The 15,158-nt window shown below is 39.5% G+C and overlaps 1 protein-coding gene across 4 annotated transcripts in view; it reads left to right on the top strand.

Annotated features, from left to right (window-relative positions):
- The first annotated feature begins 542 nt into the window (after window positions 1–542).
- Window positions 543–15,158, top strand: part of adamts16 (ADAM metallopeptidase with thrombospondin type 1 motif, 16) — a 47,785-nt gene continuing 33,169 nt past the window's right edge. Inside the window, exons 1-5 of one of the 4 annotated variants that reach the window (XM_077576721.1) lie at window positions 543–681; window positions 849–936; window positions 4,348–4,499; window positions 4,581–4,703; window positions 13,343–13,730. In XM_077576721.1, coding sequence (XP_077432847.1) covers window positions 622–681; window positions 849–936; window positions 4,348–4,499; window positions 4,581–4,703; window positions 13,343–13,730 — 811 coding nt within the window. In that variant the 5' untranslated portion in view covers window positions 543–621. Of the gene's footprint in view, window positions 682–848; window positions 937–4,347; window positions 4,704–6,630; window positions 6,779–13,342; window positions 13,735–15,158 lie in introns of those variants that run through there. The other 3 variants (XM_077576720.1, XM_077576722.1, XM_077576723.1) reach the window with 3 other exon arrangements.

Here is a 15,158-nt window from a genome sequence, read left to right as displayed (position 1 = left end):
CCCCCGATAAGACAAAGTCTAATTTGTGTCTCACAGTATCGCTAGCGTCTATAGCGAAATCCTTGTACTTCCAGAATTATTACTTTTCAGGAGACCCCCCCAAAACGCCATGATTGTTCAATCATTAACATTGCATTCTAAAGAGAGCAGGTCCGGCCCAACGCCAGCGACATTTGCTACGGATGTGGGTGTTGTCAATTTCTAAAGTCGACCTATTTAAGAGTAGACCGTCACATGATTACAGTGGGAGTCAAAGGGATCCGCCAGGATAGCTGAGAGAGAGAGAGAGGAGAGAGAGAGAGAGAGAGAGAGAGAGAGAGAGAGAGAGAGAGAGAGAGAGAGAGAGAGAGAGAGAGAGAGAGAGAGAGAGAGAGAGAGAGAGAGAGAGAGCGAGAGAGAGAGAGAGAGAGAGAGAGAGAGAGAGAGAGAGAGAGAGAGAGAGAGAGAGAGAGAAATGAACAAAGTGGCACAAGAAAGAAACTCTACTGCATATGAAAGTAGCTTGTAGTCACTCTTTTACAACGCTAATTGAATACAAGCGAGCGCTGCATTGACGTACCGGGGCGAGGATCAAGGCTCACCTGAGATACGACGGACCTGTCACAGACCTACTCTGAGAGGATGGACCGATTCTGGACGGGGTTATTTTTCCATTTGGCTTGCAGTCTCGTATTAAGTCAAGTAAGTCGCTATGGTGTGATTCCTGCATCGCGGGCAGGATGCGCGCACTGATCATGAACGTTTATGAAGTTGTCACTGCACACACATTACAGCGCGTCGTGCTGTGTGCTTACATTTCACTTGTATAAATTCGGTAGAGAGAATAATTCTTCTTTTTTCCCCCCTAGGGCTTTTTTTTAAATGATGGTGCTGCAAGTGTTGACTCTACCGGCTCATCAGCTCTACTTCGTTCTCTTGGTTTACCTCAGCACACAGGTATTTTCACGTGAATAATGTTTTGACTGGCATTGTGTTGACAGATTGTAGCCTACATGCTTTATTTTTTACATATTTCAGTCGTGCAGAATCTGAGTGCGCTCAAACAAGCAGTTCTTCTCTTCACCGCCGCGGGGCGTTGTGCACGGTCGTTTTACACCGTCACTGTGAGAAACTGCCGCAGATTGTTTCCTTCATAGCGTGACTGATGTAGGCAAGCAAAGTTGGAGCAATCAATTATAAAATCTCCATTAAATAGTTGGTCTCGTTTGTGAGAATAGCTGCTTCTGCCGTGGTATTTAATGTCAAAACATTTATGCCAAGGTGATTTACTGAGCAACTGGTTATTGAGGGACATTCATCTGTTTTTTGTTTTCTAAGTGCAAATCGATGTGGTTTGCTGCATCAGCAGCTGTTTTGGCCACATTGCCATGCAGATTATGAGTTTGATTTTTTTTCTCTATTTTGCATGATAAGCAGACAGTGACAATAAACCTTCAAAATTCAACTCATTGCATGTGCTTATGGCAGCATCAGATTCTCTTGCATGAGGTTTCTAGAGATCTTTTGGCTAAAGTGTGTTGTAAAGGATGTCAAAACTCAAGGTACCCATTGATTGGTGAGACCTCGTATCAGTGGGCCTACTAATGGCACTCAGGAGCCACTAAACCAACAAACTAACCACTGCAGGATCTCGTCACGTTCCATCAGACAAGATATGTGTGTGCTTGCGTGCTCAGTTCCCGTGGACTCTTTGTTTGTATACCGTCAGACATGGGTCGCTGCAGATGGTTTTTGAGTTAAGGGGCGTGGGGGACACACAGAAGTGGACTTAAATGTTTGTATGTGTGTGTTGGGGGGACACATTTTACGTTTAAGTGCCCTCGTGTCTGCAAAGTAGACTCTTCAGACTTGAAGGATTTGAGGGCTCCTTTGGGGTCTCTGTGGTAAGATCACAGAGCTAAAACACTTCAAGGACATGGAGATGGGGGCTGTATAATGACCACCCGTGTTAAAAATACGCAGTAGTGTACAGTGTTTGAAATAAATGCACCCATTAATAAGCATAAGTCATGTTGAGAAGATGTGCTTGAGCATAGCTTCAAACCACCGATGCTTCTTACTGATGACACACTGTCTGCCCCTGCGTATGTTTTGGTCTCTGCTCTATATTTACTCAATATTTGGGCTTCTTAAAACGGGTCATGATGTGGTAACCGAGACTGGCTTTTGTTGACCGCAAGTTCAAGGTTGGCGTGATACTTACGTCGGCTATTAGCTGATAATTCTACGGCGTATCATTTTCCTTTGGCATGACAGTTGCACTGCCTTGTACAAGTGTACCGGTATACCAAAGTCAACGGTGAAATTGAATATGTTTGCTTGAAGGTGGCTCGCAGACTCAAAAGTTCATCAAGTGCATTAACATTTAATGAGCGTCGAGGACCAGGCATCCACGTTCACCATTAACACTCAAGAATGATTGACATGTGTCCTAGATATTTGCATGGAAGAACCTAAAAATAAGAATTAACCTAGGCTGGTTAATTAGCGGTTAGCAGAGAGCCAAGAAAATGTGGAGAGAGAGAAATGGAATGATATCGATTTACATTTGGAAAAGTGTGTAGCCTACCTAGTGGCCCAAACTTCACTTTTGGTTCAATTACCATGGGCCATTAGAGATGTAGCTGGCCTAAGAGAGCATGTCTGTGACCATCTGCCTTCGTGACCTGCAGTTATTTGACCTCTGCAAGGGTTTAAAAAAAAAATAAAAATCCTGTAGTAAAACACCAGGTCAAACAGGATCCACTCAAAGTGTCTGGATTGCAAATTGTTTCAAACCGTTGTTTTTTTCACGCTTTCTTATTTATTAATTTTTCAGTAAAATTAGGATTAGTATAGTAAGAATATAATACTTGGAAGAATATTTTAATTTCAACAGCTAAACGAGGGTGACCATATTTTGATTTCCAAAAAAGAGGGCACTCAGCCCAGCCTCAAGATACGTAAACGATGTTCAAAGTTTGCTCAACGATGCCATACAGTATATCTAACATTCTCTGTATGGGTAGAAAATGTAACAAATACAGTAGAACCTCGGAGTTTGAACGTCTTTTCGGAGTTCGAACACTCAAGCAAAGCAAGCTAAGCCGAACGTGCCTTGAAAACGGGTAGCCCAGTGAAGCCAAGCAATGCTGAATGTTCACGTTGCGGTAGTTGAGATGATGAACTGCTCATTTCCAGTCAGATCGTGAATACTCCCGGAGGTGCTCCATACTTGCGAGTGCATTTAGATTTTTCCACGGCAATTTTCTTTGCAATAGAACCAAAGAAAGACAACAGTGCCAGTGGCAGCAAAGAAAAACATAGTGCTACGAAACACAGTGGAATTAGGAAGGAAATTATCGCGCCGTTGTAAATACCGTGACTACTTCTGTAAATACTGGCACGAGGACCCCCCTTAGCTGTTGAACAACGTGCCTGACATTAAAGAACGCACACAAGGACTGCTTAGTAGTCTAAAAATATGCCCAGTGTAAAATACACAAACTCAGCACTGAACCAAAGCTAGCATTAAAATAGCATTTATCATCCACTGATTGCATCACACCACAACAAAAGGTAAGGTATTTTTTATTGTTTAAACACTTTACTGTACTGTAAATTTAAAAAAACATAAATAGAAATTAAAATAGGAATTTTCTGGTTTTGGAGTTTGAGAACGGAATAATTGCATTTACATTATTTCCTATGGGAAAAAATGTTTCGGAGTATGAACAATCCGGACTTTGAACACTTCGCAGGAACGAATTATGTTCAAACTCCAAGGTACCACTGTAACATTGTTCTCTTTTGAAGTCTTACTTGACAAATGATTAAATAATGACAATGTTCTAAGACCAACCTTTTTTTGCTAGCGCAATCAACTTTTTTTTTTTTTTAATGGGCGGGGATCGAACCCTCACTACGACGAGGTCTCCGGTTTGTGAGGGCAGAGCACTACCAGTGAGTGCAAATAATTTGAATGCTCAGAAAGTGAGGTACGTAAAATAAAAAGATAAGCTCCTTTCTTAAAAAATAAATACAATACTTTTTAAAAATATAGCTCACACAAAACCCACCTTTTCTTCCCCTAAACCGCTCGGAATAATTTTCATGAATTTATACTATACTATATAGTCGCGCACTATATGGTAGCCTATATCATATTCGTCGCATATCACATGACCACCGTACCTGTCATGACGTACCCACACATTAAGAGCTCTGACTATTTATTGGAAAATAAAATGTTTTATAATTGTTTTTGTTTTTTTATCTTGGCTTCAGTTGTTTAGACTACTGTTCACATATTCTCATTGCCATTTCATTGACTCAAACATCAATATCTCACTCTCTCATCCTGACCAGAATATGAGATTGTAGCTCCGTACGAGGTCAACCACAAAGGTGTGTACATCTCCCACGAGATTGCCCACCATCAACGCAGACGACGAAGATCGCCGTCTCCAGATGCATCCTCTTCAAACGCTAATGGCAGCAGCGAAACGACTTACTTCCGGGTGAGCGGCTTGGGGCAGGACTTCCACATGGAGCTGCAGGAGGCTTCCGAGACCCTGATTGCACCTGGCTTCACCATCCAGGTCTTGGGAAACAATGGCACCAAGAGCCTGAGGGCTTACCAGCAGGACCACCTCTGCTTTTACCAAGGGTCACTGAGGCTAAAGGTCAACTCGTCAGTGGCGCTGTCCACATGCATGGGGATGGTGAGTCTGAGCATGCCTGGAGTCAGATTACGGAAGGGTTTGAATGAGAAGGTAGTAGTTGATAAATCCCACCTGTGTGTGCATGTATCATTTTATGTGGCCCGTGGAGGAAAATAATGTTGTAAATGTCAACTTCATGTTTCTTGCTAAAATATTGACATTGCAAAATATCTTCTGTAATGTTATATCATCATAGACATTTGTCATAATGTTGATGTATTGCAAGTATTTTTTTACTCCCTTTTAAATCTTAAAATACATTTAGTAAAACTTTAACTAAATATATATATATATATATATATATATATATATATATATATATATATATATATATATATATATATATATATACAGGGTGTCCATAAAGTCTCTTTACCATTTCAAAAATTTATTAAAAATGCAATTGATTAGATATTTTATTCAGATTTGTTCTATTGTATTTAGCGTTTATTAAAGGTTTTTTTTTTTTACCTCTTTTAATACACTTCTACATGGGCACCATTAGTTGCACGAAGCACATCAATCATTTCTTCCATACTTAGTTCTGTAGTTTCGCTGAGTCTGCCTATCCGATTTTGTTTCAATAAACCATGAGACACATTGCGCCTTCTCTTGAGGGTGATGAAAAACTTTAATAAACACTGAATACAATAGAACAAATTTGAATAAAATATCTAATCAATTGCATTTTTAATATTTTTTTTAAATGGTAAAGAGACTTTATGGACACACTGTATATATATATATATATATATATATATATATATATATATATATATATATATTTGCTGTGTACAGGCGATCATACATTTATGTTTTCACAGTCATGTAACAGCCCTCCGAGGCAAACATAATTACGATGTGGCCTATGACGGAAATGAGTTTGACACCCCTGATTTAAACTGATGTAGTAAGTGATTCATAACTGAGCCTAAAAGCCATATTCGTTCAATTTGTCCCCTCCAGGGACCACTGATAGTGTAAACATTGTGTTAAACTTAACGTTAAACTGATGAGAAATGAGATAAAAAAGAAGGGGAATGATCATTATTTATAAAAGTGCTGGATTCCAATGCAGACACGAATTAAAACATACACTGTTTGAGGTTTTTAAGATATAACACCAAATTACGATTCAGATACTGATCTGATGGAAAGCCTTAAATGGGATTAGGTCAGATGCAATTACTAGAAGGAAGCAAAAAAAAAAAAAACATCCAGGGCCTCAAGCGGAATAGACCAGCTCAGTGGCCTAGTGATACAGTGTCCGCCCTGAGACTGGGAGGTCATGGGTTCAATTCCCGGCCGGGTCATACCAAAGTCTATTAAAATGGGACCCAGTGCTGCTCTGCTTAACACTCAGCAATAAGGGTTGAAATTGGGAGGTTAGATCACCATATGATTCCCGAGCAGAGCGGCTGCTGCTGCTCACCGCTCCCTCAGGGGATGGGTCAAATGCGGAGAATGAATTTTGCCCCACTTAGGTGGGTGTGACAATCAGCGGATCTTATCTTATATTGAATATCTACAGTATGGGTGCAGAAATGCTCATTGCATTGGTGGGCTTATTGCAACATTGATTGACAAATCCTAACTTCTATACCCCTGCATGAAAATAAAGAAAGGATGACAATAATTGAGTTTAAGTGAAGCAACTCCACCATAAGACCACAGACCACTATGCTAGTCCTCTTAGCATTCAGGAGAACAAAGGACTACAATAATACACATGTAATCTGCTCAGCGTTGAGCTGACACTCACAGTAGGCAGATCAATTCCACATTGTTGTTCCCCCCCCAAGTTCAAGTTCAAGTACAAAGCAGAAGACGTGTCATCACAATTATATCAAAGCTGTGTGACTAAGTCAGAACAGGACGTTTTGTTGCTTAATATTGATTTGTTTTCATTAAATTGCAATCGATTCCATACTGGTGTTTGGTAGTTCGGATTGTTTGTCTGCAAATTTCTCTCTTAAACCACAGAGAACAGCACCCCAGGGATGCTTCTTTGTGTGTGGCAGCATTACGGAACATAGTAAACAATCCTGTCAAAAGGCAGGCACTGCGTAAATGCGGTAGGGCTGACTCTTGTTAGTACTTAATAATCAAAAAAGCGACAATGTCATCATTTCTTTTATGTTTCTTCACATTTTGTAGTGATATGTATGCAGTTCTTACATCCATTTTGTATACCATTTTACATGTGCAGCCAGTTCTAAACATATTTACCATAATACAGCATAAATGGAGATAACTGGGTTGAAGTGAACTTGAAAATATTAATTCACAGATTGGTGATTGTCTGCCTGGGTATTGTTTACACAAACTTGCTGATGGGGAAAGAAGGTCACTTGAGAAAACATCCATCCATCCATTTTCTGAACCGCTTATTCCTCACAAGGGTCGCGCGGTTGAGAAAACAGAAAGATGGCAAAACAGACATGATGGGTCATTAGCTGTCCCCTTTTTGCAAAATTTTGGAATGTATAACGAGAATGAGATCATTTTAATCGATATTCAGAATTTTACATAATTAGAACATTATGTACACAGGTCTTGAGAGGCGATGATAAGGCACGGTAACCTACGTTTGAGCCATCCAAGGGTTCTAATAATAAATAATATTACTATGACGAGTGAAATGTATGCTATTCTTGGAAAATTCAAGGAAGAAGGACAAGGAAAATTGGCGGTAAATGTAAAAATGTTTTGAAAGTCTATAGGAAAATGAAATACAACTGTCTAGGCTTCATTAATGCATCTGCTTTGAGGAAGCATTGGCTAGAGAAACTCTTAATTAACACAATGACCTGATTGATTTAAAAAAAAAAAAGTCCCTTTTTTCTTTGATTTCTATGGACCCTATTGGTGTCTGCAATAAATAAAGAATTTAATTAGTGTTTGGAAACGCCAACACATATTGTTTTGTATGGTGGTATTTTCAATTTATTGAATTGAATTCAATTCATCCAAATGACTGTTTTTAATATAAATTTAATTGAAATTTCACAATTTTCTAAAATCTCAAACTTGGCGGCACATGGACAAAAAATGGCTGGAAAATTCTGAAAATTGATTTTGGGTGTTTTTGCATCCATTTGATTAAAATGAAAAATGGTCTTGTTAGAAATTCCAAACTTATGGGAAAACGGGACGGGCTATTGGTCGTTGTTATCCTCAGGAGACATTTTGAAGTGTGGAGACAACTTTTAAAGGGTGTCTTGTGCCCTGAAAGAACATAGAGTTTTGCTCAGCTTCGAGCGAAGTGTTCAACCATAAAAATTCCCATAGTTAAAAGTGAATGATGAAATAAAAGAGCTAAGCAGATCAAATGGTCACCTGCCAATGAGTCTATAAAATAATTATTTTATGTGCTTGCCTACGTGAATCTTGCTTTTACGGGGGGTTATTTCTCCCCCCCAAAAAACTTCAAACATGAGAGGCATTAGACAAGACCAAAAAAAAAGAAAACTTTTATACCACTGTTGTAGGTTACAATGTATACCGGTAATCTTCCCATATTGTGCATCTTGTCCTGAATATCACGTGAGCAAGTGTTCCACACATGGTAACCTTCATTTCACTCTGAACTGCTGACGTTAGGCTTTGAAAAGTTCATGCCTTTTTGCGGTTCTTCTTTATAAATCACTTTGGTCTTTGGTGTTATTTAATGATGAGAGTCTAGGGTATTGTTTGACAATAATGTATTTCGACAGAGAATGAATCAGGCAGCCCCAACTGTGGAACCAATACTGGAATATGGCAGAATGTACAGTATGCATGACCGGAGAATAACTCTACGCAATTAAAGCTGTAAGCGGCGGAGTGTTTGAGATCACAACGGCCAACAAATTGGCTTTGATCCTAAGATCATCATTTTTCAAATGAATTTCTCAATACAGCTGCCATTTTCCCCTCATCTGTTAAGACTCATGTAAGATAACAAGATGGTACGTGTCTTACTAGGTTGTGCTAATCAAAAATAGCAGTATTTGTGAAAAATATCCTTTGTGGGGGTTTTTTTTTCTTCCACAAAACATATTTAAAAGATACTGAAATACGTTTTATTTCCCTCTGACTTCTATGGCACAACACTATTTTGTGCCAAGAGGAAGAGGCTTAACATCATCCACTAATCACTCGGAGGTGCTTGTGCTTTCCTCTTGTAAAAGGCATGTTTTTTGCTTTAGGGCTTGTACTGGTAGTAATGACAGAATGGTACGCATTCATCCAACCGCTGGGATTTCCAAGAATATTTAGAATGAGTGACGCTCCATAGATGTGATGCAGCTTTGAAAAGTTGGGACCGGTTGCTACAGTCACTTTTCAAAACAAGGAACATCAATCAAGTGTTCTTAAAGGATGACTTGTAAGTCAGTTGGAAAATGTGTTCTAATGTGTTTTCTATAGTGAGTCAATGCATGACAGAGGTATAGTTTGCAATGACATCGGCATGAATCCTCTGGCTTCACTGAGCCTTATTATCAAAGCACTAATAAAATAAATGGTCTACATAACTTTGTTTAATTAGCATTAGTTTACTTGGGGGTGGCGCAGCTCAATGGTAGAGTGGTTGTCTCTCAACTCAGAGGCTGTGGGTTCAATCCCATGCCTTTGTGACCATGTAGAAGTATCCTTGTGCAAGATACTGAACCCCCAGTTGTTCCTAATGCTTCGTCATGAGTAGAAAAATACTCTATAAATGAAGTACCATTTCCTGCATTTTTCACCTAAATTGTACTCATTATTTGGTAACAATTTGTACCATGTACTAACAAATTGAAGAAAGGGGACTCCACACATGGTCAGGTGCACCTTTTAATGCACTGAACTCTTCCCCTTCATAGTTCCGTTTTCAGGAACCCTCCCACCCTTTCCTGTTGCTGCTTGTCTGAATGTGTCTGACTCCATAGAGGCCAGCTGTTTGCGCTGTCCCAAGTAGTGTTTCTGGGGATTTTTATGACTGCTATTTGCACCTCGTGGAGTACAGTGTGTAATCTGATGACTTCGCTATTTAGGCAACTCAATGGATGACCCAATCTCTTAACATAGGGATGTGGTAGTAGTGGATGTAGTTGCAAACACCAATTCCAGTAAAGTTGGGATTTTGTGTAAAATGTAAATAAAAACAGAATATAATGATTTGCATATCAGTTTCAACCTATAAATGAATACACTACAAGGACAAGATATTTATTGTTGAGAAACTGAAACTTTGTTTATTTATTTATTTATTTTGTGGTGGCTCTTGGTGTAAAAAGCTGTTATAGGGCACTAGTTTTTGTTTAATGGACATGTTTTTTACAAGCCCAAAACAAATCTGCAGATTTCTTTGATTCATTGTTCTGGCATAAATTAAGAGTGTGTGCAGTCAAAAAATGTTAGGTTTGTTGCTAGTGGCTTTTTGGAAAAATAGTCACTAGATTGGTCAGAAAAGTCATTAAATATAAAACATAAATTGGCTAAACTGACACACCGATTGTCACGTAGGTGTGGAGTTAGACAAGACACGGGAGGTGTGAAACAGGGGCTGGATTCAGATGGCCTCAAAGAAAACACTTGACGGTGAATCCTTGACTGAGAAACCTCAAAAAATTGAAAGCAGCTTAATAAGCATGATAGAATGCGTGATAAAATAAGAGTGACTAGACAAATTAAGAGTGACTAAAATGGGCTCATAAGCAACTGGCCACATTGTCATCATAAGGGACATAGTAACTGGGAAAAAAAAGACAAATTAAGACTGGTTACGTAATACATCACCGTCATACATATAATCAAAAGAGACATAGAAACAACTGCATAGAAACTGTCAATATTATGAAATTATCATCATGAGGGACACAGTAACTGCATAAGACTAGACAAACCCAGAATCAAGTCAAGTTGTCTTTATTTATATTGGATAATATGTGCTAATCATTATACATTATCATCATAAGGGACATAGTAACTGCATGAGCAAATGACAACATCAACATCATAACGCAATGAGCTCATGACCCAACCCAAAAATAGTCATATATGACACAATGACCAAACCCAAAATACAGTCAGAACACCATCCACGTGTTTGGTAATTTTTTAAGGCCTAAAAGATAAGTAATTGGCTCTATAAGCATGGTAACAGATTTAAACATGTTCGTAAATATATTTGTCTGAGAAACACAGCTTACTGTGCACTAACAAATTATTATTATTATTATCTGAGATGAAAACACCTGGAAACAAGCCGCTTATCTCCCAGATCATGGTACCAAAAGCAGAGTTTAATTTGAAATGTTCATTGTTGATTGTCCTTTTTTTGTTGTGTATTGCTGTTTTATGCTGAATGCGCAACAATCCCCAACAAGTATGTCGATGGTAATATCATGTGTTGTAAGCTGTCAGCAGGAACACCACACACAACTGTGCTGGTCTGTATTATTAGATCATTATTTTTACACAGCCATAGCCAGACGGTGAGAGTCTGGCTATGGTAAGTACTCATTTAATGAGAAGAGTCAATGTCCAAATATACAGTAGCTATGCGCTGGCATAACTGGTGGGTGACACCTACAAACACTTGTCGTATCCACACATAGTAACATGCATACTATGCATTCTAAAGTTTCTGCTGACCTGCAACATGTACATATAAACTATACATAGTATACATTGTAGGTCAGCTAACAACCTCCTGCTGCTACTGTTTTAAGAAGGAATCAACTCTTCACTCACAGATGCAGTGATAAAAGGCATTTGCAACTAAGTTTATATAGGATTAGGGCTAGAGAAGAGGAACAAAGAAGGGTTGGCAGGATTCTCACTTTATTCTCAGAATTCTGACTTTTAAGTGATAATTCTGACTTTAAAGTTATAATTCTGAGATTAAAGTCAGAATTTTCTCCGAATTCTGACTTTAATCTCCGAATTCTGACTTTGTGACGTAGCGCTATCTTTCTCCCAACACCACACAACACTCCCCCCACAATTCATAGCTCTACATCACAAACTCAGAATTCAGTCAGACTTCTAAGATTGAAGTCAGAATTCTGGGATCAAAATTCACTTTAAAGTCAGAATTCTCACTTTAAAGTCAGAATTCAGAGAATAAAGTCTCTTCACTGACCCCAATCCTCTTCCGTACCTTTATGTTTGATGAAAGACTTTCACTTCTTCGTACCAATTGCAATTCATCTTAATGCACTACAAAATTAAACACAATAAAACACTTGTGTTCATTATTTTGACTTTAAACTGTGCATTAGAGTTTATCCGAAGTAGGCAAGTCCCTTAACTCAAGCTATAGTGCGGGGATATGATGAACCAACCATCCTCACATAATTTTCTTCTGACAGCCTTTTATAGGTTGTGAGATAAGGTCTAACCTTGAGCAGCAAACAGATGTTGAACATGAAAAAACACAGCCAGTAATTGAGGTGTGCCAAGTTGAATCTTGACTAATTGGCGACTGAGACAGAAAAAAAGGCTAGAGGAGAAGGCGAAGCTTGGTATGTCCGTGTGGAGTATAACTCCAATCCTTTACGCTACTTTCCATCTCTCGATGGACATGTTGGATAATAATAATAATAATAATAATAATAATAAGAATAACAATAATAATAATAATAATAATAATAGTAATAATAATAATAATAATAATAATAATTTTAAAAAAATGAGCGGCACAGTGGCTGACTGGTTAGCACGTCTGCCTCCCAGCGCAGAGGACGTGAGATTGAGTCCAGGCTTTGGCCTTCCTGGGTGGAGTTTGCATGTTCTCCCCGTGCTCGCGTGGGTTTTCTCCGGGTACTCCTGTTTCATCCCACATTCCAAAGACATGTATGGCAGGTTAATTGAACAATCCACACTGTCCAAAGGTGTGATTCTGAGTGTGGATGGTTGTTCGTCTCTGTGTGCCCTGCGATTGGCTGGCAACCAGTTCAGGGTGTACCTCGCCTACTGTCCGAAGCCAGTTGAGATAGGCTCCAAGCTCCCCGCGACCCTTGTGAGGACAAGCGGTTAAGAAAATGGATGGATGGATAATAATAATGCAATAGATTTACATACATAGCGCTTGTTTGGACACTCAAAGACGCTTCACAGTGGTTGCATTATTCATGTGCTCACACATTCAAACTGTAGTGGCGGTAAGCTACTTAAGTAACCACAGCTGCCCTGGGGCAGGCTAAGGGAAGTGTGGCTGCCAGTGTGCACCTACGGCCCCTCCAACCACCACCAAATCACACCTTCCATACACCAGTGTGAGTAGCACTGGAGGCAACGTGTATGAAGTGCCTTGCCCAAGGACACAACAACACATGACTTGGGGAGAGCGGGGATCGAACAGCCGACCTTCTGGGTACTGAACGACCGTTTCTACACCCTGAGCCCCGGCCGCCACACAATATCACTTGAAAATGATTTTGCCTGTCACTTTAAATTTTTTCCATATACACATTTAAGCTTGGAAAAAAAGCTTTACAAACCAAACTTGCATTGAGGTAAAACTTTTATCTAATGTCTATGTTGTGATACTGCAAATATACTATAAATGTCCAGTTGACTCTAACATTTTGATGACAATATGTTAATCATTGTGGTTGTGATTAAATTCAACACTCATAGGATAACTGTACTTTGCATCTTGTCTCCAGTCAGGTTTGATCCGCACTCACGATGCAGACTACTTCTTGAGGCCGGTGTCCCGCCACTTTGCTCAGAGCGACAACTTCACAGCACCTTCCCATCACCAGCCGCACATCCTCTACAAGAGGGACATGGAGAGAGGTCACCTCCCGCGGGTGTTTCAGAAAAGATCACCAGATTCAGTTTCACACAAGAGTTACGCCACTAGAAGGCAAACCAAACCAAAGACTGATGAACAAAACCAGGGATGGCAGCAAAATGATCATCCAAGCAACAGTAACAGACGTGATGATCAGAAGGAGCATCACAGAAGAGGAAATTATCACGGCAACCTTCGACAATACGATGACTACAAGGAGAAGCAGAGGCAACACTTCTGCGGAAGACGGAAGAAATGTATGTAAGGGAAACTTCTCATTCTTTTGTGTAACACAATAGTGAAAAAAGTGTGCAGTTATTGATGCCAACATGTAGAAACACAAAAAGGCCCCTTAAGAGATGGAACAATGGCCGTGAAAAGAGATTCACAAGTTCCTAAACTTCCACCCAGCCATTTTCTGTGCCACTTCTCATTAGATTCAAGGGTGAGTTAGTGCCTGTTCCAGCTGTCATTGGTTGAGACGCGGGGTACACCTTTGCCTGGTCGCCAATCAATCACAGCAAACATAGAAAATATAACCATTTATGCGCACATTCTTCACATCTATGAACAATTTTAAGGCTTCAATTGTTCTGACATGCACAGTTTAGGAATGTGGGAAGATGCTGGCCCACCCGGAGACAAACCACAAGAAGATTCAAGGCCATTTTGTGATGAGCGCAAAGCAAAGTCAAATTGTTCGCATACGTTTTTGGTCTTAGTATTTTGCTTCACTAGCGCAGATAGATTACGGAATTTTTTGTGCCATTGTGAGATGGATTGCGGCCAACTACTGACCAACTGATGTGGCTCCTGATGGTCGGAGCACAAACAGTCCTTTCTTTTCTTGCGGAAGAAGAAATTGACTCGATGGGTCCATGCATAAGATTAGTGCGTTTGATCTCCCCATAAACTACAAGATCTCCCCTTGTGGATGATGTAGTCGGCCAGTCTCAATTGTGCGGCCATGTGTGCGGTCAGGGGGCTCCTATTAAAATATTTTAAAGATGACAGTAGTAGTTTTTATTTGAATGGAAACACTAGAAATTTGAAAAAAGACCCAAAATTTACGCTTGGAGGGGGTGGATTTTGAAGCGTATCGAAAAAAAGAAAATGCGAATTTTGGCTATGGAAATTTTTTGCGAATAAATGCTGATAAGACCGGATACACGTGGCACGTTTTGACCAGATATTACGTCACGTACGTCTGTAGTCACAAATCAGCGGACGAAAAAGTATAGGTATGTTTGGGTGGATGACAAAACAGGAATCTTTTTGGAATTAATTAAAGAAGCAAATATTAATTCAATTTAAATGTAGAACAGCAAAGAAACGCTACGGTTTATCAAGAATTACAAAAGCAAACTCATACGACATCATTCTTCTTCTTCGTCTTTTAAAGTAATGGTGGGTCACACCTCAATGGTATACGCCGCCAGCTACAGCGGCGGAGTCCTCTCTCAATATTTGCAAAAGAGATGGAAACGGGCATAAGTCGCATGTCCGTTTTGCGTATTTTCAATAAATTCAGTTAAAAATTTTAAAACAATTGGATGGAAAGCTGACTCGTAATCATAATTCATTAAATTAATTGATTTATAGTTCTACAATGATTCAGACAGATTATCCCACACTGTTGTTATATTTATGAAGGAATACAATGGCATCCAACACACACGTCTGCG

Source organism: Vanacampus margaritifer, chromosome 9 (assembly GCF_051991255.1).
Source record: "Vanacampus margaritifer isolate UIUO_Vmar chromosome 9, RoL_Vmar_1.0, whole genome shotgun sequence".
Lineage (NCBI taxonomy): Eukaryota > Metazoa > Chordata > Actinopteri > Syngnathiformes > Syngnathidae > Vanacampus > Vanacampus margaritifer.
The sequence above is the reverse complement of the archived record's forward strand: the minus strand, read 5'-3'. Positions and strand labels throughout refer to the sequence as shown.